Raw genomic sequence first — 22,860 nt, forward strand, 5'->3', positions numbered from 1 at the left:
TTTGAAAAGTTTTAGTTAAAATAACAACAATGGTTATTAATAAACTTTAAAAAAAAAAACTTTTTATTTTTATTTTTATTTTTTAAATTTTTTACATAAACTGAAATATTGAAAAATTCTACTTAATTAACTTAAAATTCTTATACCTTAACTTTGGTAACTGGATAGAATGGTTGAGCTGGACAACAATAAAAATGTAGAAAATTAATGAGAGACTGTTTACTTGTCTAAACATTTTTGTAGCAATTAAGATTTTTCTACAGTTAATTTATACTTATAAAATTATATCATTTGTTTGTATGAGTTTAATTGTTAATTACAGTCAAGGTCTAGGCAAGGAGACCAGCAAGACAGGACACATCAAAATACCTGTCAGACATTTGACTCTATGAGAAACAATAGAGTAGAACATGAGATTTGTCTGTTTATTGTAATAGGACAGCACCCTATTTGTGGAAAGTGTCAAGTTGTTGTGCATCAATGTCATTATTTATCAATAACAAATAGCATCATTTGCTGAAAGCTGACGTGGGCACCTCTCGTTCCCTGTAAAAACAGACGGCTCCCTCCTCTCTCTGGTGGCATGCACACAATAACCTAAGGGGGCCAGCTGGGCTCTGACCCGATAGTTACCTTGCAGTGTGTCGTACTGATTGGAAGTCCGATATTGGACGCCAAAACAACAGTGATCGCTGAGGCCAGCTCAATAGTGAATCCACTGTGGGGGGAGGGCAACAAAACACAACTTTATACAGTTACACCTGTAGTTCAACCAATAATGACAATGCATGCCGTTGAGAGAGGCTGGTGCACGTACAGCATGCCGGTCTGGAGGAGAGGAAACAATTTAACAGGCATGCAAAAAGTCCACAAGGAGATGAAGGTGGTACAGTAACACAAAAACAAGGTTGACAGGTTTTCTTGAGTTCTGTGCCTATTAAGTGTGTCAGTACGTGCGTGTGAGTGTGTATCACAGGGTAGACACGTGTACATGCATGCAGGTGGAAACATGGTGATTGTGCTGAAAAACTCTCCTGTGGCATCTTAAAACACACACAGACATCATGAACATGCGAGTAACATATGCACTGTGCACAAACAGACAGACAAACCTTCCACTAAATCATGCAAACCCATCTAAAAAGCCAGTTTTAGGGCTGGGCGGTATATCGCGTTTGTATAATATATCGATATATTTTTATAAGCGATACGATATGAAGCAATACCGTTAATATCGATATAAAGTAGTTTGATACGAGCACATCTGAAAAATTATCTAGGGAGGACACAGATGGAGCTGCTGCGGAGAAAGTGCATAATACAATTTGTTCTGAACATGCGACAAGCTTTATATGAAGGGCTTTAAAAAACGGTAAGATATAGTAGCCTATAGTTTATAGTTTGAGTTTAAAGCAGCGCGGCCCGTCAGATGCTCTGACAGAAAGGCTGCGTGTGCTGCTGACAGAGACGCTACTCGCACTGTTTCATGTGTCTGAGATGTGCTGTTTTCATAATGCATAACTTACATTTCACAGGTATATTCTCCATCTGTAAATGTTAGAAAGCCATGGAAATATTTCCATTTTGCAGTCAGAAGTGCATGAGCTTTTGTGATTCTCCGCTAAACTTCACAGATTTCAGTGAACGAGTGCTGCTGTGCGCATGCGCGCCAAACAGACGGAGCTCAATGAAATAGGAGCGCAATAACTCTGACTAAAATATTTGTAGTTGGACAATAAATGTGGCATATGTAGAATTTTAAACCTACAAGTGTATTTGTATCATAGCACTAACTGTAAAGTGACTCTAATGGGGAAATCAAAATAGCCTTTTTACTCAATTAGTCTGTGCTTTTTTATTATTTTCATTTTTAGTTTAAGTAAATTTAACTTCTGCTTTAAAAGCATTATTTTTGTTTTTAGATTGCAATGTTACAATGTTAGAATGTAATGTGATTTTAACCCTTTTTTGCACATAATATATGCCTACATGGTTACATTCACTTTATTTGTTTGTTTAACCCAAATACAAAATACCGAGATATATACCTTATACTGCAAATCAGCCAAAAAATACAGAGGTTATGTCGATTGTTATTTCAGTGCGCTATATGAGGGCATGTGACTGGGAACATGGCCACCTGATGCAGCACACTTACTTAGTACAGACTGATTGACATGCAGGATTGTAGAGTGACCCTTCAGTGCGAAATCTGCTCAGTCACACACATCGAGAAATTGCAGATTGTTCCAGTAAATAAAAATTATTTTCTTGTTAAAAGTCTGTCTTTAGAAAAAATTAAAACAATAACAATCCAATTAACTTTCATGATTTTTCATTTTTGTTAAAGTTTGAGTTTTTTTTTTTTTTTAAACTACACTATTACTATAATTTTAAATTTTCTGATTTGCCACTATAATACACTGTTCTGGGTAGTTATAGTACAATGTAAGCCAATAAGATTTTTTGCACAACTTCAAATGTATCTGTTACTTTACCATCTATTTACATATACATTACATGGAAAAAAAAACTGTGCCAGGTTTAATAGAATCCAGAGAAAGTTTAAGTGATGATGAATTAATTATTGACGGTAAAAAAAGTCATGTTCCCACTTAAAAGTCTGTGTGGGGTGAGATTCACATTGATAAACAATAATTCACTATTATAATAATTTCTAAGTTCAATATTTAAAAAGAATTATACAATTTTGGAGCTTAGACATCAACAGAAACATATTAATCACACTAAAATCATTTGCTTGGTTATTTCAAAGGCTCACTTAAAATAATTTTGGTTTTGGATTTTTGGAGTTGTGTCCAGTTACGTTTCAGTGTATCAGTGTTTAGTAATCATGATTTCCTAACAAGCATCCCTAAAAAAATTATCTGCAGCTCGCTTTCTCAGAACAAATGACGAGACTTCTTTTTATAGGGTGGAAAGCCTTTGTTCTGATTATCAACTCAAGCTCATTTGTTTTTGACAGTTTGTCTTGTTACTAAGAGAACGCAAGGTCGCTGAGGCCGTGTGCACAAGTGTCTTGCTAAATTTAGCAAACCCAGGCAGTTCTGAGCTGAGAGTGCAAAACAGTGACCGGGCTCTAAAAACTGCCTTTATTCTAAAGTGTGCTAAAATTTTAAATTAAGGTCATTCTACGGTGATATTTAACCCGATTTGTGGTGGTAATACAAACGGGGATTGAGGGCAAGCACCCAAACGAGAGAGGAGAAAAGCCGATAAACTGAACTAATCTAGCAAGATTTCAATATCAGATAAACTGTTATAACCCTGCTGCCAAAGCACATGCTCCGTGTTTCTGTAGTCTACAATTACACCTCAGCACTGGTGTAGGACCAAGTTGAAGGTTTCAGTTCTGTCAGTTTTTACACCAAAAACTGGTCCTCCACTTCTACAATTTTCCACTTGCTACAGGAAAAGAAAGACACCTTCTGTATTGTCAGAAATAAACAAGGAGAAAAATTGTGTGTGTTTTTGTCATGGGTTTACAGTAAAAGGCCACTTATCCTAAGCCCACTGTACACTGTGCAATTTTTCTGGCTTTTTCAATTGCTGCTCGTTAGATTGAATGATATAATGCCAGTGAGATTCACAATTATTGCCAAAATTGTACAGTGTACATGTGCATTGGGCTTAAGAAGACTTCTTACTGTGGATTAATCATCACATCTGCATGCAACAGGAGCACATGCATCAATTATCATGCACAAACAACATGCTCTCCGCCAATAGGCTGATCTCACCTGGAGGGGGTGATGGGTGTGAGGTCTTTGCCCATTGTTTGAATGACACGTCGACCCCAAACCCACAGTCCAGCACAGATTCCGATGCCGCCATATAATAGCAGCCAGACCGGTGTGGCTGCATCCTGCATCACCCCACCCTGGTCGTAAATCATCCACAGGGCCACCAAAGGACCAATTGCATTACTGCAGAAAAGATAAAAACAAGCATGTTCACAGGGGAAGTGACTACAATAAGGTTATGATATAAAGTGTATACTAGGGATGAAGCCATGTGGTCTTTAAATCAACATATCACTTTAACTTCACCCCAAAATGTATCATGATTATGAAAAGATAACTTCCTCTGATGGCAAAGCTGAAGTTTCACTCCAGTCTTCAGTGTCACATGATTCTTCAGAAATCATTCTAATATTCTGATTTGATGCTTGAGAAACCTTTCTTATTTTTATCAATGTTGAAAACAGTTGTGCACTTTAATATTCTTGTGAAAATCATGATCAATTTTTTCAGGATTCTTAAATAAAAAAAAGAATAGTTGAAAAGAACAGCATTTATTTAAAATGGAAATCTTTTGTCTTTTTTTACTTATTTTTATTTTATTTGTCTTTACTGCCACTTTTGATCAATTTAATGCAACTTTTTTTTTAAATAAAAGCATTAATTTCTTTAAAAAATACATCTTACTGACCCCAAACTTTTGAGTGTATAAATCAGAGAATGAGAAGGAGAGGGAGAATTTTGCATTTTGTTTACACTTCACACAAAATACAAACAATAATCAAATTATGTCACCAACAAAACCAATTTAAAGATTTTAACTGTTAAGCATTAAGCAGCTGAAGTTAGCCTAAACTAATGGACACATCTCACTTTGGTCTTAACAGTCTTAGAAGTCTGGTTATGTGCCAAATCATCTCTAGAGCCGTGAACCAGATCCGTGGCACTGAACTGAGGGCTTGTTCTCAGGACACACTAATGCTGTGGAATGTGAAAAAATGCTGCAAATAATACAGTATGTCTTATTCTAAACTCGATAATTACAAAGCATGCTAAAAAGTAAAAATGCTAAAACAGAAAATACTAAAGGTTCTCAAAAGCATACTTAAACACTTGCACATAAAAAAAATACCTGTCATAGGAAAAAGAATCTGGGTTTAGAAACAAACAAAGACGAACAAATAAAGTGGCATACCTGACATCATTCCCACCATGTGCAAACGATCCGAAACAGGCGGTGAGGATTTGCAGGAAGTGGAAGAGCAGGAAGACTTGCGGCTTGTCCTTCTCCTCCTTGTCCTCATCAACGCAGTCCTCCAGCACCGCTTCAGCAGGGGCCCGGGGCTCCCTTTGATCTGCTGCCAACTTCACATCCACGTCACCTTCATCCGCTTCAATCTCAGCCTCCGCAACCGCGTTACAGTAGCTGGAATAGCTGTCATAGCGCAATCGCTTCTTCGAATAGAAGACAGTGTCGCCCACTAGCTTCTCGCTGTCCTCTGGAGGAGGGGCGCTGGACTCCGACCGCATCAGGGGCTGCACCGGCATGCCACAGATGGCTGCTGTGTAACATGTATAGCTGTTGTTGCGGCGGAGGTGACGGTAGCTGTTGTCGGGACGCGAGCTGCTGCGCTCGTCTTCCAGGCGGCCCAGGTGGATCTTGTGTAGGAGGTCCTTGTAGAGACCAGAATCCTTGTGAACGGTGTGATAGACCTGGCCATCGCTGCGCATGTGTCCGTCAAAGCTGAAGCCCCCATTGGACACGGGTGACTTGAGGCAGCCGTTGGTCATGGAGTTAGTGCGACCTGATAGAAAAAAATTAAATAAACACATGAGGTCAGCGTAGGACATTCTGGTCAGATGGTATCCATTTAAAACAAAACAAGTCCTTTAACGTACCATACACTCTGCCGTTGGGCAGGACGGTGCCTCCATTAGCCAGGCTGTTCAGCTCTCCTGTGGACTCCTCTGTCAGGGGCAGCACAGCATCGTTGCTGCTTTTTGCACCTGGAAGCTCTTTAAACACGGGGGCTTCCTCTTCCTCCTCAGGGATTTTATCCAAACTCTCATCAGAGATGCGGGAAAGAGCATGCTCTTTCTTCAGCCGACCTGTTTTGGGGAAAAAAAGTAGGAAACCATTGAATTGAAAGTCATATATTAGATATCAATAATAGGGACGCATGATATTTTCAGTATCATATTGGTTATTGGCCAATATTTGATTTGATTTTTTTTGTTTTGTTATATCAGTCCATATTGGATATTTAATTGTGCATCATCTTATTTCCAGTATTCTTTACATTTTTACATTATTTTACCTTTGCAGTAATCTAATGGTCTCAAAGTTAATCTTTAAAAGCAATAAAATGTAATAACACTTTTAAATCTAATCTTTAGCAAATTAAATATAAATTTCTCATATTGGACATTATAATGTTATCATTCAATTTTTTTAATTCATTTTGATCAAATAAACTAATGCACCTCAATTAGCAATGACTGGTTTTAGTTTTTAGGGTTTAATTTTAAATTTAAACTACAGTTCAATAGTTTGGGGTCTTTTGGGCAAGGTTTTCAATGCTTTTAAGAAACATTTTAATGCTCATCAAGGCTGCATTTACTTGATTAAAAGTACAGTAAAACCGTAATATTGTAAAATATTACAATTTAAAATAACTGTTTTCTATTTGAATATATTATAAAATGTAATTTATTCCTGTGATGCAAATCTGCATTTTCAGCATCATTACTCCATTCTTCAGGGTCACATGATCCTTCAGAAATCATTCTAGTATGCTGATTTGATGCTCATCAAACATGTGATCAAACATTTTATATTTTATAATTTTGTTGAAAACAGTGGTGCTGCTTAATAATATTTTGGTGGAAACTGTGAATCGATTTTTTTAGGGTTTTTTGATGAGTAGAAAGTTGTAAAAAAAAAAACAGTATTCATGCGATATAAAAATCTTTTGTAGCATTACAAATGTCTTTACTTTCATTTTTAATCAATTTAATGCATCCTCGCTGAATAATAGTATTAATTTCTTTCTACAAGAAAAAAAATAAAAAACACTACCCCAAACATGGAATGGTAGTGGCCTTTTGAACAAAATAATACAGAATTTTCACTTATTGGTATAGGCTAAAATTTTCATATCAGTGCATCCCTAATCAACATAAATGTTATTTGCCGAGATGAGGGGAAGTTGGCAAGCTTTGTGAAACTGGTGAAAAGCTGAAAATTAAAAGCAGCATTAAAAATATTACAGTGAGAATAATATAATCAAGCAAACATAATCACTAATAAACATGGATAATCCATGCGTGAAAAACTGTGATATCAGTATGATTACAACTGGCTCTTTTAAATCGAGCAGTGATAATGAACAACAACAAGCACTTTAAATTAGTGCCCCACATATTTAATGCTAATTTCAGCTTTACTCACAGAACTGACCCTTCTCAATAGCCTAAAAGCCAAATAAATAAATCAGATTCCTACAACTGTACCGTCTCCCATGGGAAACTGCACAATGAAATAGACCCTTGATCTGAAAACAAATTTAATAAAGCATGCAACAATTTAAAGCGCTGATCCGTGAGTGAAAGCAGTGCTTTAACATTTCATTTCATTAGTGATTCATTTCATTAAGACACTTCTCTCAATCAAAACACGTGGGCAGCCAATCTTGCACTGAGAAAGGTGCATCGACTGCACAAGGTCCGTGAGACTCATCTGAAAAAACAGTGATGTTCTCAAATAAACAGCTTCAGTTTATTTGCTTTTCATTTCTCTCAGCGTCAGTCGAACACAACATGGGCCCACAAGCCAGAGCCAGCAAAAGATAGCCTTTACATTACAGAGCGCCCCAGCAGAGCAGAGCAGCAGATGTTAGGCAAATCCTTCCCCTCCTGAGCTGGTGAAGATGCCTCATGCTGAGTCACATCTTTGATTTTTTTCCAAAGCTAGATTAGAAATAACATTTAACTTAATGGCCAGATGTCAAGTGCAAAAACACATGGATCACACAATTTCTGCAAATTTAGTTAGTAATCACAACTGTCCTCAGATAATTGATTCCTTATTGGAAAAAGAAATAGAAAATTTAGGATAAACGTTACACAGAGATCTAATGCAGACATTAATAACACCTAAAGTCACGAGTCTGCGGGAGGGAAAAGGACAGTACATACTTGCTATTTTCCTTCTCATCCAGGGGCAAACCAAAATCCAGACCACACCGGCACATACCAGAGCACCAGCCAAGGTAATGAGGGCAATAGCCCAGACGGGGAGCATCTCCAAGCCCAGTACTGCACAATAAAGAAAGAGTGTGACACGGTCACACACATAAATACACTTTACTGTGAGATTTAAAAACAATCCAGTGAATTTATCTTGAAACAAAAGGTATTTTAGATGGAAAATCTTAAAACAGTATTGTACACATAGCCTATTCAATGACACTTATTCAGTGACAACAAACTCGTGTCTGATCAAGGACGTCTCTTGGCTGAATGTGTTATCAATTCAAAATAGTCTTACAGGGAGCTCCAGTGTACATGATGGAGAATGTGTTGATTCCGATGGTTGATGCATAGAAGAGGGGCAAAGCACGGAGACCATTGGGAACAGGGTCATCCTGTAATGGACAGATCACAGAAAGAGCTTAAACTCTGTACTGTATATACCACACAGACGTCATGAATAAGGACAAAACACATCCAATGTTACATTTATTCTTTAGTAAATGCAGTATTTTGCAGCATAAAAATGACAAATTGTTGGTTATAATTTAGCCATAGCACATATCAGTGTTATTTTAGATTTATTTATATATAATTTTAGTATTTATTAATATTTTGAATGAGCTTTTATTTTTATATTTCCAATGTTCATTTTAATTTCAAAGTTTTAGTGATTTTGTGTTAAATATTTCATCAAATTTTTTTAAATCAAATTTTTAATATTGCTGTTCAGCTTTTTTTTCTTTTTAGTCATTTTAGTACTTCAGCTTTAATTTAATCCAATTAGTTGCTAAGGCAATATTTCTGATTTTCATTTAAGTTTTAGCAGTAACAACACTGATTTAGGTTAAATGCTCTCTTAAAGGGATAGTTTACCCTCCAAAATAACATTTGATTATAATTTATTCATCCTCATATCATTCCAAACCTGTTTTAATTGTGAAACACAAAAAGAGATATTAGGCTGAATGTCCAAGCTGCTCTTTTCCACAAAGTCAAAAGCTGGGTTAAGCTCCAAAATGACACAAAAAGCTGTCTATTTTAGAGCTTTGCAGAGCAGAAAACGTTCAGTGTAACATACATAAAAAAAACTTAAATATTTCTTTAATACATATAAGGTACAGCACACACACACATATATTCTGTAAACACAAACTTTTATTTTGTATGCGATTAATCGCGATTAATCAATTTGACCACTAATTTCTGTATATTCAGGCACAAAGCAATTATATGGCTTCAGAAGACTTGGAATATAGCACGCAAGAAGTATGGACAACGTTTATGTTTTGTTATTGTTTTATCATTTGTCATCCTTTTGGGAGCCTGACATTACTGTATATATTGCCTTTTACTTTCATTATACAAAAAATAGCTGCTTGGACATTCTGCTAAGCATCTCCTACTGTTTTTCACTGAAGACATAAAGCCACACAGCTTTGGGAGAGTAAAAGATGAATTTTCGTTTCTAAGTGAACTGTTCCTTTAAACCACAGTCAGTGCTTACGTGGCCACAGGTAAGAATGCATTTTGCTGTTCCTAACTCTTTAAGGCTTAAATATTTAAGTGTTTACAGAAGCAGAGTCTACACCAGGCACACATTTAAAAGATGAATTGCTGTCGACTGTACAGCGGTTGCTGTGCCATCACAGATGAGCTATTGTCATGCAATATAAACACAGCCACAGGCACAGTTACTTGGAAATAGCTGAATGCAAGTTAAACAGTAAATATAATGGGAACATGTGAGGTCTTATAAGGACCGGTGATGGACTGGTATACTAAAGGACTGGGAGAATGTCTCTTGGATGTTTATATTGGATGTCTGAATCAAAAGCGCAAAACACTTAAAGCCTATCTTAGCACTTTGATCTGTTTTTTTTCTCTCCCATTTTGATGTCAAAATTTGTCGACGCGAGATCACTGAAATAAGGTGATGAAAGAAAAGTGTAATAGTCGACCCATGACTCACCTTGTTAAGAATGAAATATCTGATGATGAAGAAAAGCAGACCAGACATGAGACCAGACAGCAGAGGGGAGATGAACCATGAGGCAACTGCATCAAATAAACAGCAATTACTAAATCAATAGGGTGCCAATATAATGACGCATAATGCTGCTAGAGGCACAAAGGCCAACAGGCAACGTTAAACAAATTACACATCTCTGTTACAAGTATATCGACAACAAAAATGAGATAATGTCACTCCAGAGAAACAATACATTCAAATGCTTGGGGTTGGTAAGATTTTTTAAATGTTTTTGAGAGAAGTTTCTTTTGCTCACCAAGGCTGCATTTATTTGATTAAAAATACAATAAAAACAAAATACTGTGTAATATTATTCCAATTAAAAATAATCGCGTTCTATTTGAATGTATTTTAAAATGCAATTTATTCCTTTGATGGCAAAGCTGAATTTTCAGTCTTCAGTGTCTCATGATCCTCCAGAAATCATTCTAATAAGCTGATTTGGTGTTCAAGAAACATTTATTATCAGTGTTGAAAACAGTTTTGTTGCTTAATATGTTTGTGACAATTTTTTGTTTTGATGAATATATAGCTCAAAATAACAGTATTTTTAATTGAAAGTCTTTTGCAACATTATACATGCCCTTACTATCACTTTTGATCCATTTAATGCACCCTTGCAGAATAAAAGAATTTCTCTCTCTTACTGATGCCAAACTTTTGAACAGTAGTGGAACATTAATTAGGACACAGGACATTAAAAATGAATTAAACAGAAACATTCAGTAAAAGGCTGACCTTTAGCTTCAAAGCGTTTAAAAAAGTTTTTCAATTTTCTGGTGTGCAAATAACTACCACAGTAAAATAAATAATGAATTGCATAATGGATTTTTTTCTTACCAATTTTGACTAACTGCATCCACTGCACTCCTTTAGTGCCAATAGCAACCATGGAGAAGCCAATAGTAGATCCCACAATGCAATGAGTTCCAGAAATGGGCAACTTCAGAAAAGAGGCAATGAGCTGCCAAACCGCAGACCCTGAAAAAGACAGGAATATGAGTGGGAGGTGGAGCAACCAAAAAAAAAGTCTTCCAGCCATATGTTCTTTTCCCTTCTGTCTTCAATACAGACTCTAGACGGGACACTATTAAAAATATTACAATGTAGCCATTCAAAACCCAGTGATGTTAAAAACAACAACAACTGCATAACGTTTTTTTTTTAAACCATCCATGCAGTTCTTTGAATTCAATTTTTTTTTATTTACATTTTTTACTCTAAAAGTGAATTTTTAAACTCAGACTTCAGCTAACATACTCTATTACAAATCTGACAGCCTACAGTGAATAAACGAATGCCTCGCTAAGCTTCTCCATCATTAATCTTCAAAATGAAACATTGAGGTTTCGACTTTAAATGAGCCATTACTTACCGACCATGGCACTGACCTCTCCCGCCATCAGTATCGGCACTGTGTCATTGTATAAACTGACATCTATAATTCCCTTCCGAATGGTTTCCCCAACCTTGGCACCGAGGAGCATGGAGCCAAGGGTCTCAAATATGGAAGCCAGGATGCAGGCCTGACGTAGTGTCACCACCCCTGACCCGACCGCCGTGCCAAACGAGTTTGCCACATCATTGGCCCCCACTGAAAATGCCAGGATGAAGGCTATAATGAAGCCAAGCACAACCATCCACAGGTACGGTTCCAAATCCATCTTGGCTTTTGTTCACGCAAAGCTTCCAAATGAATCCCAAGCAAGCAACTACAAAGAACTGGTAAGGTGCTGTACTATGAAGGAAATTCTCCTTAGCCCGTTTTTTCTCCCAACTTTCCCCAGGCTAAAAGAGTTCTTGGGGGAGAGGCACACTGCTAACTAAACCGTTTAACCTCAGTCTGTAGAGTGCTGAGCAGTGTAGGCAGGAGAGAGCATTCCATTGTTTGGCCCTCTAAGTGTCCTGTCCACAAAGATGCCTTCAGCTGTCAAAACAAGAGAGACAAGGACATCATTAGACAGTATTTGAGCCTTCCTTATAGATCGCATAACGTAGCCTAAAAGACCATGGGAAATGGAAAAGTTGGAGAGACAGGTGTTGGTGACGTCAAGGAACATTAAAGCTGGGAAAATAAAATAATTAAAATACAGGATTGGGGAGCTAGAAACTCAACAGAAAACAACAAACGGTCAATAAAAGGAGGTGCTTATCCTTCTGACAATGTTGATTATCAACTTCAAGAAATCAAACACTGGGATCTAAATAGGTCTACTGTTGAAAACACTGATCCTGTGTTTTTTTTCTTCTAGTAATAAACATCAGTAATAAATGACAAAAATCTATATTTAAAAAAATGAAGAAAAAAATGGCTGAATGAGTAACAGGGTTGAAAACTATATGCAGGTTTGTATTCATTTTCTATCAATTTAAGAAAAAAATATTTTTGTTAATTTTTACAAAAACATAACTTTTCACATAAACAGCACAAAATAAAGTTAAAAACAACAACAATAAACTTCAACAAATGGCCAAAAAGTCTTCAGAAAATGGTTATTATAAACCTTAAGAACTCAACCTTTAGGACACATCTAAATACAGCTTAAAACACTGCTTCTGTGCTTTGTCCTAGTAAAAAATAACAAATGAATTCACAAACATTCTTAATTTAAAAAAATAAAAAATAAACAAGAAATGAGCAACAGGGTTGAAGATTAGCCACTCAGGAAGGGCTAGCTAGCTAAGAACTAAATGTTGGTTAGTAGTCACTTTCCAAAAAACTAAGAAAAATATTTATTTAATATTTTTCCCCCGCACAATAACTTAAGTAACAGGGCTGAAGGTTGAACATGACAAACTTGACACCTTGACAAACTCGTCTTCCTGCCATGCTGTAAAAGAGTCCAAATAAAACTGTAGCAGAAGAATGTTACATTGTTTGGAAAAGGGGGGAAAATCATGTGGTAACAGGATTAATAATCACAAATTTGTTTGACTACAATGAAATGAATATTTCAACAGATTATGGTAAGATTATGACGATAATATGACGTCACTGTATGACTTTAATCGTTGGATAGAGTCGGAAAAGTCAAGAACTTTGAAGTGAGACAGGCCAAAACCAGCATTTTTAGGAGGTGGGATATAGACATTTGTTTGTATTTTACAATTTAACTAGTATGAAAAGTTGCTCTATTTAATTCAAGTGCACAATATAATGATTTAAAAAAAATAAAGGTTTGAAATAAACAAATAGCATTACACAAAATAGACAAAAAACACTTGAGCACTTACATTAACTGGCCACCTTACACTATGACACCAAGGGCGAAGCGTTCAGGAGTGACCAGGACACAACGTGACTAACCCAGTGCACATCCATAACAGAATGTAACAGCGCAGTAAGCACCACAAAACAATCACTCCTGCTTCACACCTCCTCTCGGCTTCTTGGCTTGGTTTCAGGTTTGAGTCTCCCACTGAGCCGAAGCAGTACAGCGAGTCGTGCTCCAGCTGCACTGTGCAACACTGCAGAGTCGCAGCCCCTAATACCCGCTTATAGCCTCCTTGCTTCCTGCTTTCCCCACTCTAAGAATCTTAGTGGGTCAAATTCACTGGAAAACGGCAGGTCTGTAAATGGGCCACTATGTGCTCAGTGAAATCTGATCAGTCCTGTTTATCGGAACGACTGATCCCACACCACAGGGGGACACTGGGACAGTACGGTATTTAGAGCATCAGTCAACAGCTGATGACTGAATGGACTTTAAAGCATTACAAAGACACAGTATACGACCGTATAGTGATGTCAAAACCATCACCTGTAAAATTACAGAGCGTCCTCACCACAGGCCAAACCTGCAATGCAGAGGGTGAAAATCACTGCTCAGTGATACAGAAGTCAACTCGGAGGGGGGACAACGGCACATTCTTCTACTTCACTAAGCCTGTTGTTTAAAGGGAATTAAATGTAAACAGTGGGAAAGCCAGACTAATATATGCTCAAGGTACTGATTGTGCAAGAGTCACGTGAACGTCAACACCTCATGTATCAAACATCACATGGTTGTTGACTTTGTCAAAAAGGATAGTCTGTATAGTAGTCATGGTTATGTTTTAAGTCACCCTTGGTTTAAACGTGACAGAAAGGAGGGCATAATGTCTGAAACTGTCCTTATTTTTGCAATTCAATTGGGTGCAGAAATGACATACTTCACCTTTAAATAAAAATAACCTGAGATGTACCTGTATAAAGAGTGTGACAAGTACAACATTAAGCCCCAGGACAAATGTCAGTAAAGATTAATAGTGTTACAAATAATTTCAAATAAATGTTATTTTAAACTTTAAATTTATCAAAGAATCCTTAAAAAATGTCAAGATTTCCACAAAATAAAATTAAGCAGTACAACTGCTTTAACTAGTGTTAATAGAAAGAAAATTCAGATTTGCCATCACGGGAATAAATTACATTTTAAAATACATTAAAATAGCACTTTTAAATTGTAATAATCTCACAATGTTACTATTTTGCTGTATTTTGGTTAAATTAATGCAGCCTTGGTAGGCATAAGAAATGTCTTTCAAAAACCATTTAAAAAAAATTGGACAGGCTCCCAACTTTTAAACGGTAGTGTATACGTTTTATATACACACACACGTCGATCAACTTCTAAAGGAGATGTTATAACACATTCAAGCAATGCCTGTTGGTTTTTCGGGAAATAAAGCACTTTTGAGATATAAATGTCTCATGCATACTAAATAGCAGCACTGGATTTTAAAGAGGTCTGCCTTTGAGAACTAATAATGGTTACGACACATTTTGGGAAAACTGATGCAAAGCCAAAATACTGATAAAGCCATGTGACATCAGGACAGGGCGATAAGCTGAGACAATTTGGATGAAATTAGACGCTTCTGCTGCTCTCGGAAATTTGAGGTCTATTGGTTTTTGGCCCTTCAGCTCTTTAGCAATCTGTGTAACAGCTTTAGCGATTCATTTGCCGGCAGCTCTTGTCAAAGCCCATTTTTCATACTATTGTTGAACTGATTCCTGTTAGGAGAAAACAATCACCTTATTCAGAGAGATTAAACTGATATCAACAATAATCTGCATTATTATTTCAAGATTCATTTATATGTTTGACTTCGTTTTAAATGTGAGAAATTCACTCTCAGTTTGGAACAAAAATCACAGCTACATTTCAAGACATACTTAAAAGAACCGTTCATCCAAAAATTAAGATTCTGTCATCATTTTCTTACCCTTACCTTTCTTCTGCTATTAAGTGTTGGTTACCACTAAAACCCAATCGAGTTCCACAGAAGAAAGTCAGTCATACAGATTTGAATCAACATAAGGGTGAGTAAATGATGACAGAATGTATATTTTTGGGTGAACTGTCCCTTTAAGGGCCCATACATAAACAGCAACAACATAAAATATATACACAAACTTAAATTGCCAAGGATACATTTCATACACCGTAGGGTGCGAAAACTCAATTAAACCCTCTAGGCTCAAATGTTCATTATGCATTTAATAGCTTTACATGGATGTAACAAAAATTTCCATAAAATTCAAGTTATGACACTATGGGATATTCAACACTATAAACCCCTAAGGCAAAAAACAAGCACTGGGAGAAGAATATCACCATAATACTAACTAATCTGAATATTAAAAGCATTCAGCTGATACTTTGATTGCTAAACACAGGAAGAGAGATGTGTGGGGTCCTTTTATGCATAATAATACTGATATTATGTATTCTGGCAAGTTTTTACAAAGCATTCCCCTTGACAATGACATGCCCTGTCCAATATATGAGGTACATACAGAACCTGTTGCATTAGACACGACACAAGAAGAAAGGAGAGAGTGCAGTAAAATGCATCTGTAATGACTGCAGCACTCTAAGCTCTAATCAAGTGTACTCACCTTCAGGCTATGCAGTGCTCAGAGATTTCCCTCTTTTTTGTAAAGTGGGGTCGGAAAATAATTGGAAAAATGGGAGATGAGCAGATTAAACGTGAGGGATCATGAATGAAATGATGGGAAAATGCCCAGCTGATGTGTTGACTTATGACAGTGAAAGAGGAGCAATGAGACCGGTGAATGGATTCAGACAAAGAAAAGATCACAATGTTCTGTAAAATGTAGTACAAGGAATTGCCAGATGAAAGTCAGACGTGTTGCAGGACAACAGCAGCTCGATTCTCATTGAAAAACCTGTCACTGCAGTCTAGACTGCTTCTTAAAGAGAGGCAGCAGCATCACAGGCCAGCCAGCCAATCATACACGCTTTCAATGGGAGCGGTGGATCTGATTGGCTAATGCAGCATGGGAAGAAGGTGTGACGGGGGAGATCAAGCCAATCAGAGTGTGGAGAGAAGAGGAGGGGTGGGTGAATCATTTCTAACAGTCAGGAAAAGGCATGCAGTCATACCAAGGACATTCAAGTGGTGTATACACTGACTGCTGGCTCCATTATATCTGCATTATGTCTCTCTAAAGGAATGTAGCATCAAATAAACACACATAAACAAATGGAAGAGGAACATTTACAAAAAAATAAAAACACCACAGAATTATCTCTCCTCAAAGTGGAGCAGCAGACAAACACAGTATTGTAAAATATTTCAATATTATAGGATATGCAAACTCCCGTGGCACAACAGATGAAAGGAAGTCAATGGTATGCATGTAATTTGTATGGGGGAAAACAAAAAAATTATTACATATATATTTTAACAATACATAAGAGCAAAACAAACACACAAAACCAAACCAAATAATAATAGTCCTATTAGTAATAATAATATCGGTTATTATTAATTTGACAATACACGAATAACCAAAAAGACAAAAAACGATGTGTTGTACATAGACATAATTGCAGCTGTTACTTTGCATTTTAGGTTCCTAGAATGGCTGGAATGACTGAAGGATGAATGTGTCTCACAGTAATCTCCTCCACAGTGAACAATAAAATCGCATCTGGTTTCATAATCTTATTATGTAGGACTCCCACACCTTTCAACCAATGAATTTGCATTATTTTTGCATGACTTTTCAGTCACTTGGATTATTGGATAAATAATTTTTTCTCAAAAGTAAGGTTTCTTCAATTCTTAATCAAAAGTAAGGATTTATCTGCTTTTTCTACTTCTGACTGATTTCTACTTGTTCGTCAACATTTTCACTGGGCCCAACAAAATATTTTTTTAATTAATAATTTATATATTATATATATATATATATATATATGATACATTTTTAATATATATAACTTTTACATTCATAATTCAATATTTATTTTGAAAATTATTCAATAGCTAGGGTAAACGTACCTATTAAGCTCATGTACCCATTAAGCACATTTCCATTTTTGAGCTCAGATTATAAAAAGAAAAAATAATGCATTATCATACTTGGTGTCTTAACCAATTGATGTGTTTGTGACTACATATCTCCTGTAATTTCAAGTCAATCAGATCATTGCACACTGAGATATGAGTATCCATGTGTTCACACTGTCTGGCGGCCATTTTGAAAGCTGTCTGAAAACTTTCACCAAAAGAAGAGCCCTTTAAATGTGCATTTTTTAGATGTTTAACTCTTTATTTTGGGTAAGTTTCACTACTTACTGTAAAATTAAGAGATTAATGTTAAGACTTTTGCATATTATAACCTGGAACTTATATATATGGAACTTACATCCATAATATTATAAATTGACAGTTTATTGCTGGTCTGTGGTTTTACAGTGCTGTAATATTTAAAGATTTCATATTATTGCAAGGTGAGCTTAAAGGGTGCACTACTATGAAAATCACACGGCTTCAGTGTGACATCAATAAGAAAAAGTATAATTTCATACATATTAATAATAGTTTTTCATAATAAAATATGCATAAACTTAATACATCTAGATTATTTATTTTGCAAAGTTTTGTCAGTTTAATAAATATTACATGAAATGTATTAAAAATTGTTGCTGCTCCAATTCAGCTCAATGTGCTCTCTTTAAGCTCTTCCACAATGAAAGTCTATGTAAATACTTCATAAACAGACTTTACATATAAACTGATGGTTGTCACTTTTAAGTTAATCTTTATAAAATGGTTAATAACTTATTTTCTAACTATATATATATATACTATATAACTATAGTTTATGCCCAAAGATGAAAGAGGCATGTCATCCATTCAAAGAAGGAGCCAACAGAAACCTGTCGTATCTGTCCAGGAAAAAAGCAACTAAAGGCTGGAATATACTACATGGCTTTTAAAATTTGAACAGATTTTTAAAACACCAGTGTATGATGTGATCCTCAGTCATTTAGTGTATGATGGCCAGTTTTCCTTGGTGACTTGTAAATAGTCACAAAGGAAAACTGGGCATCATACACTAAACGACTGAGGATCATACACTACCAGACCTTCAAGTTGTTCCGATAACAACAAACTCATCCAGAGACGTGCGCATTGTTGCTAGGAGGCACGTGAAATGAAAGGAAATGAAAACAATATGCGTTCTAAAATCGGCTGAAAATATCAAACATGTTTGATCTCCTCCGACTGGGTGGAATCAAAGTCTGAAGCTAAAAAATTGGAGTCTGTAACCATCATATGTGATTTTCTATGAAATCAGTCGACTCAAATCTGCAGACTGGCTCTGACCTTTGGCAACTAGCATCAACTTAAGAGACTATAGATAAATTGACATCCATTTAATAAGAGGCTTCATAATGAGGTTAGTTTCTGTGTTCATCCCCATGAATGAAACGTTTTATTGGTTTGTTTTATTTGATTTTTGAATTTGTGTTACTTAGCTGAACGCAGACTAGTCTAGATGCTGCAATGTGCTGAAATGACACTTCACTATGAATATATAACTGATCAAATTGAATGAATGCCTTGTTGCTTGATTTTAGTGTTCTGTTTTTTTGTGATTGACTTGGTACCGTCAAATAAAATAGTTTTCAGTTATTCTTTAAAAAGGTGGTTTAAAATAAACAAGAATTTTTAATAAAACATGATGTGAGCTTAATGGGAACAGGGGTTACAAAAATGTACCCATTAAGCACAGCCAGACTTTTTGCATTTAATGATCTTAATTGAAATGCTTTTGTCATTTAAAATAAAATTAAATATTTTTGTGTGAGAGATTAATATTTTAACATAACTTTTTGTACTGAAACCAATATCTTGTGCACTAAAAATGTCTCAACGTAGATTTTGGTGAGCTTAATAGGTACGTTTACCCTATATATTTATATATCTATATATTATATTTAACTTCTAAATATAATTTAGCTGTGTGAAGAATGTATCTTTATAAAGAATAATAATATAGCAATAATGTGCAAAAATAGCTATATATAAACTCAACAAAAAAAACATCCCTTTTTCAGAATGCTGTATTTTAAAGATAATTTGTTTAAAGTCTAAATAAGTTTTACAGATTTATTTTTATTTATTGAAAAGGGTTTAGATAATGTTTTCATGCTTGTTCAATGAACCATAAACAATTAACGTACATGCACCTGTGGATAAGTCCTTAAAGGGATAGTTCACCCAAAAATGAAAATTCTGTCATTAATTACTCACCCTCATGTTGTTCCAAATCTGTAAGGCCAATTACAGACTTAACACAAATTAAGATATTTTTTGATGAAATCCGAGAGCTTTCTGACCCTCCCATAGACAGCAAAGCAACTGAAATGTTCCCAGGCTCAGAAATATAGTAAGGACTAGGCCTGTCGCAATAATCAATATATCGACTTATTGCGCAATATATGTACATGACCTCAATCATTTTTGGTGACGCAATATATCGCTCATTATATTTACTTAAAAATAAATGTCACCATGTTTTTTTACATTCCACTTGCGCCTGTGTCTTTTGCAGCTTCTCGTACATAATGTGGTGTAGTCATGAGGTGCTAGTTCAAATTAAAGAAATGCTTCTACAAGAAAAGTTTCATCTGCAGATATGGCCTTGTTTAGGGATCTGTGCCTTTGTGCATACAGACATCTGACTGCTGAGTAGTGATTGTGTTTTTCAGCAATAGTGTGCACCCTTCATTTACAGAGAATGAAGGTCAGGGAAAAATCTGTAGATGGAAAAATCTCCATACAAGTTCTTTGTGTTACTTTGCACTTTTTGTTAGAAAATGTTTATTTACTATTTATTAAAGTTTTTTAAGGTATCTAATATTTTGATACATAATTTCCATGATCTAAATCTTCTTAAAAATTTAAAGTCTCTTGTCATTTGGAAGTTTGGAAGTCTTCTTGCATTATTATGCTCTTACATTATGATTATATATTCAGTGGCATAAAATGGTCTTTAAAACTCTCCCCCGAGTTAACATCATCTGCCATTATGTAGAGTACCACAATGCATGCGCATGCTTTCCTATAACAAGGCATCTATGGCATGCTGTCTATGCAGGGACAAAAAGCTCTTGGATTTCACCAAAAATATCTTAATTTGTGTTCCGAAGATGAACGAAGGTCTTACGGGTTTGGAACGACATGAGGGTTAGTAATTAATAACAGATTTTTCATTTTTGGGTGAACTATCCCTTTAAGTCACTAAAGGTTTACGGGCGGAATTAAACGTCACAGTTATAATAACATTAAAGAGCTCTTTTATTTTACTGACTCTGAAAAACATCAGAAGATGCCCAGTAGGGTTGTGCCAATAGACAATAGTATCGTGTATCGATGATAGACAGAGATATCGCCTGTGGCTGATGCCTTTGACGATAGCAAGACGATTATTATTATTATTAGTATTATTATCAGGCTAGTAATACAATCTAATTAATATTAGGGCTTATTTGTTGCATTAGGCCTATATTTCTTTTTCATTCATTTTACAGTATTTGCGCATTCTAACCAATCACACACGATTATGCTGAGCTTATGAATGCAATGGCCAATCAGATGCGTTCAGATGAGTCATCACTGAAACAGCGGAGTTCTGTTCAGCGCGCACTGACTGAATTCTGACTCGGGAATTCTCTCATTATAAACAACAAAGTGCAGATGTACGTGCGATGCAAGTATAAGAGATTTATTCATCATATAGTGTAGATTCACTGAGTTTAACGGGAGTGTTTTTTTTTTTCATGGCTGACGATAGGACGATGTGAAAATTGAGCATATCGCCCAACACTAATGCCCAGGGTTCCTGATCACCTGTATGAACAAGCCATAGTCCTGCTGCAGAGAAGCATGAGAACTGCAGATGTGGCCAGAGCAATAAACTGCAATGTCGGTAATGTAAGACATGTTAGACAGTGCTTCCATGCATCCATGTATGTGTCACCCAGAAATGTCCAGGAACTCGCAAGTGCCTTCCTTGGTGGAAGAGCACAGTAGCATCTCACAGCAAGAACTGGCAAATCTAGTCCATGAGGATGCTGCTGTTGTCCACACAAAATACTCACTGCCACTTTTGATATTGACCCTCCCTTTGTTCAGGAACTAATTTTTACATTTCTGTTCATCAAATGTCTGTCAAACCTGTTCAGTTTATGCAGCAGCTGATGAACTTACTAAAATTTGTGTTCAAAATTTGCTGGGAATAAAAGCAGTTGAATGTGAGAGGATGTTTCTTTTTTGCTGAGTTTATATATAAAATCCATAGGAAACTCCAAGACTGTTGTACATGCAGAAGCCTTTACTTTACTGAAGCCTTCTCTGCCTCCCTTTCATTTTTGTTTTTCTGTCTTTCTCTTTCTTGCAGTGTTTGGAACAATCAGTGCTTTCAGGATGATGATATCATTATCATGTGCCCCCTCCTTCACAGCCCACCTCTCTTGCTCTGAACACTCAGACAAAAACAAAAGCCAGAAAACATGAAGAGCGACTAACCCTCTCCAGCACATCACAGACTGCTCTACACCACTGACACTTGAGGGATGTCTGCAGCCCCGAGCCGATCGACTAGCCCTCAGGTCGTCCATCTCTCCGTCCTTAAAATAGCCAAACCTCCAGTAACAATCGTTCATGCACTGCTGAGACAGTAGCTATAGGTGATAGCTGCAGTTACAGGAACACTCTCTCCAACATGCGTCATCAGAAGGGGATGACAGCCTGTCAGACATTGTCATAAGCAATTGTGGGACTCATCGCTCTCACATCTACACAGCCCTGACTCACAGAATAACCGCAATACCGGCAGCACATCACGCAGTGTTTTAGAACACAACACTTTTATCAACTTGTCCTGTGGCACCAAGCTACTCAAAACAAGTCTGTGCGGTCTCGGGCATCATGGGAGATAATATATGGGTGATCTGCAAATAGAAATCCGTAAACAAGCAAATGACACACGCAGAAAGCAATAAAACAACCTGTCTTTCTCTTCCTTTGTTGAGCTGAGGAAAGAGACTGAAAACCACAGAACAATAGCCAGTGTGTTTACTGTGTCAGATAACATGACATTACAAATTACTGCCCAGTTTCATTTGTCAATAGGGATGCATTGATTTAAAAATTCTGACTGATACTGATATTATACAGTATATATTCCATTCTGGACTCTATTCTATTTATTTTTTTTTTTTTGCCTAAATAATAAAAAAAAAACTTAAATAGAACAAAAACTAAAATCAGCCATTGTAAATGCTAAAAGCAAATTATAATAGAGGTCTGCGCGGGACTCCGCTTAGAATAATTTCTTCCCGACCTGACCGTTCCCGCTAAATTTAGATCTCGTTTCCAGAATCTCACATTTAAATTTCCGCTACTGAAAGAAAGAGAGATAGGCTGACAAATAAAAGTGTAGTCTGCACAAAATTGTATGTTATTTTATTCGTCTTGTCAAGAGTCTTGAATTTATTGGCTTTGACT

At 36.2% G+C, this 22,860-nt stretch overlaps 1 protein-coding gene across 6 annotated transcripts in view; it reads right to left on the reverse strand.

Moving 5' to 3' along the window:
• slc20a2 (solute carrier family 20 member 2) overlaps positions 1-22,860 on the reverse strand; it is a 59,348-nt gene that overhangs the window by 10,170 nt on the left and 26,318 nt on the right. The window contains exons 2-11 of one of the 6 annotated variants that reach the window (XM_016533979.1): positions 22,244-22,247; positions 11,420-11,971; positions 10,885-11,025; positions 9,985-10,070; positions 8,311-8,407; positions 7,959-8,078; positions 5,661-5,870; positions 4,957-5,566; positions 3,762-3,947; positions 634-718 (exon numbers count right to left, since the gene is read on the reverse strand). In XM_016533979.1, coding sequence (XP_016389465.1) covers positions 634-718; positions 3,762-3,947; positions 4,957-5,566; positions 5,661-5,870; positions 7,959-8,078; positions 8,311-8,407; positions 9,985-10,070; positions 10,885-11,025; positions 11,420-11,708 — 1,824 coding nt within the window. In that variant the 5' untranslated portion in view covers positions 11,709-11,971; positions 22,244-22,247. Of the gene's footprint in view, positions 1-633; positions 719-2,414; positions 3,427-3,761; positions 3,948-4,956; positions 5,567-5,660; positions 5,871-7,958; positions 8,079-8,310; positions 8,408-9,984; positions 10,071-10,884; positions 11,026-11,419; positions 11,972-13,278; positions 13,656-15,928; positions 16,427-22,243; positions 22,248-22,860 lie in introns of those variants that run through there. The other 5 variants (XM_016533978.1, XM_016533977.1, XM_016533976.1 and 2 more) reach the window with 5 other exon arrangements.

This window comes from Sinocyclocheilus rhinocerous, unplaced genomic scaffold (genome assembly GCF_001515625.1).
Source record: "Sinocyclocheilus rhinocerous isolate Xijiao unplaced genomic scaffold, SAMN03320098_v1.1 scaffold515, whole genome shotgun sequence".
NCBI lineage: Eukaryota > Metazoa > Chordata > Actinopteri > Cypriniformes > Cyprinidae > Sinocyclocheilus > Sinocyclocheilus rhinocerous.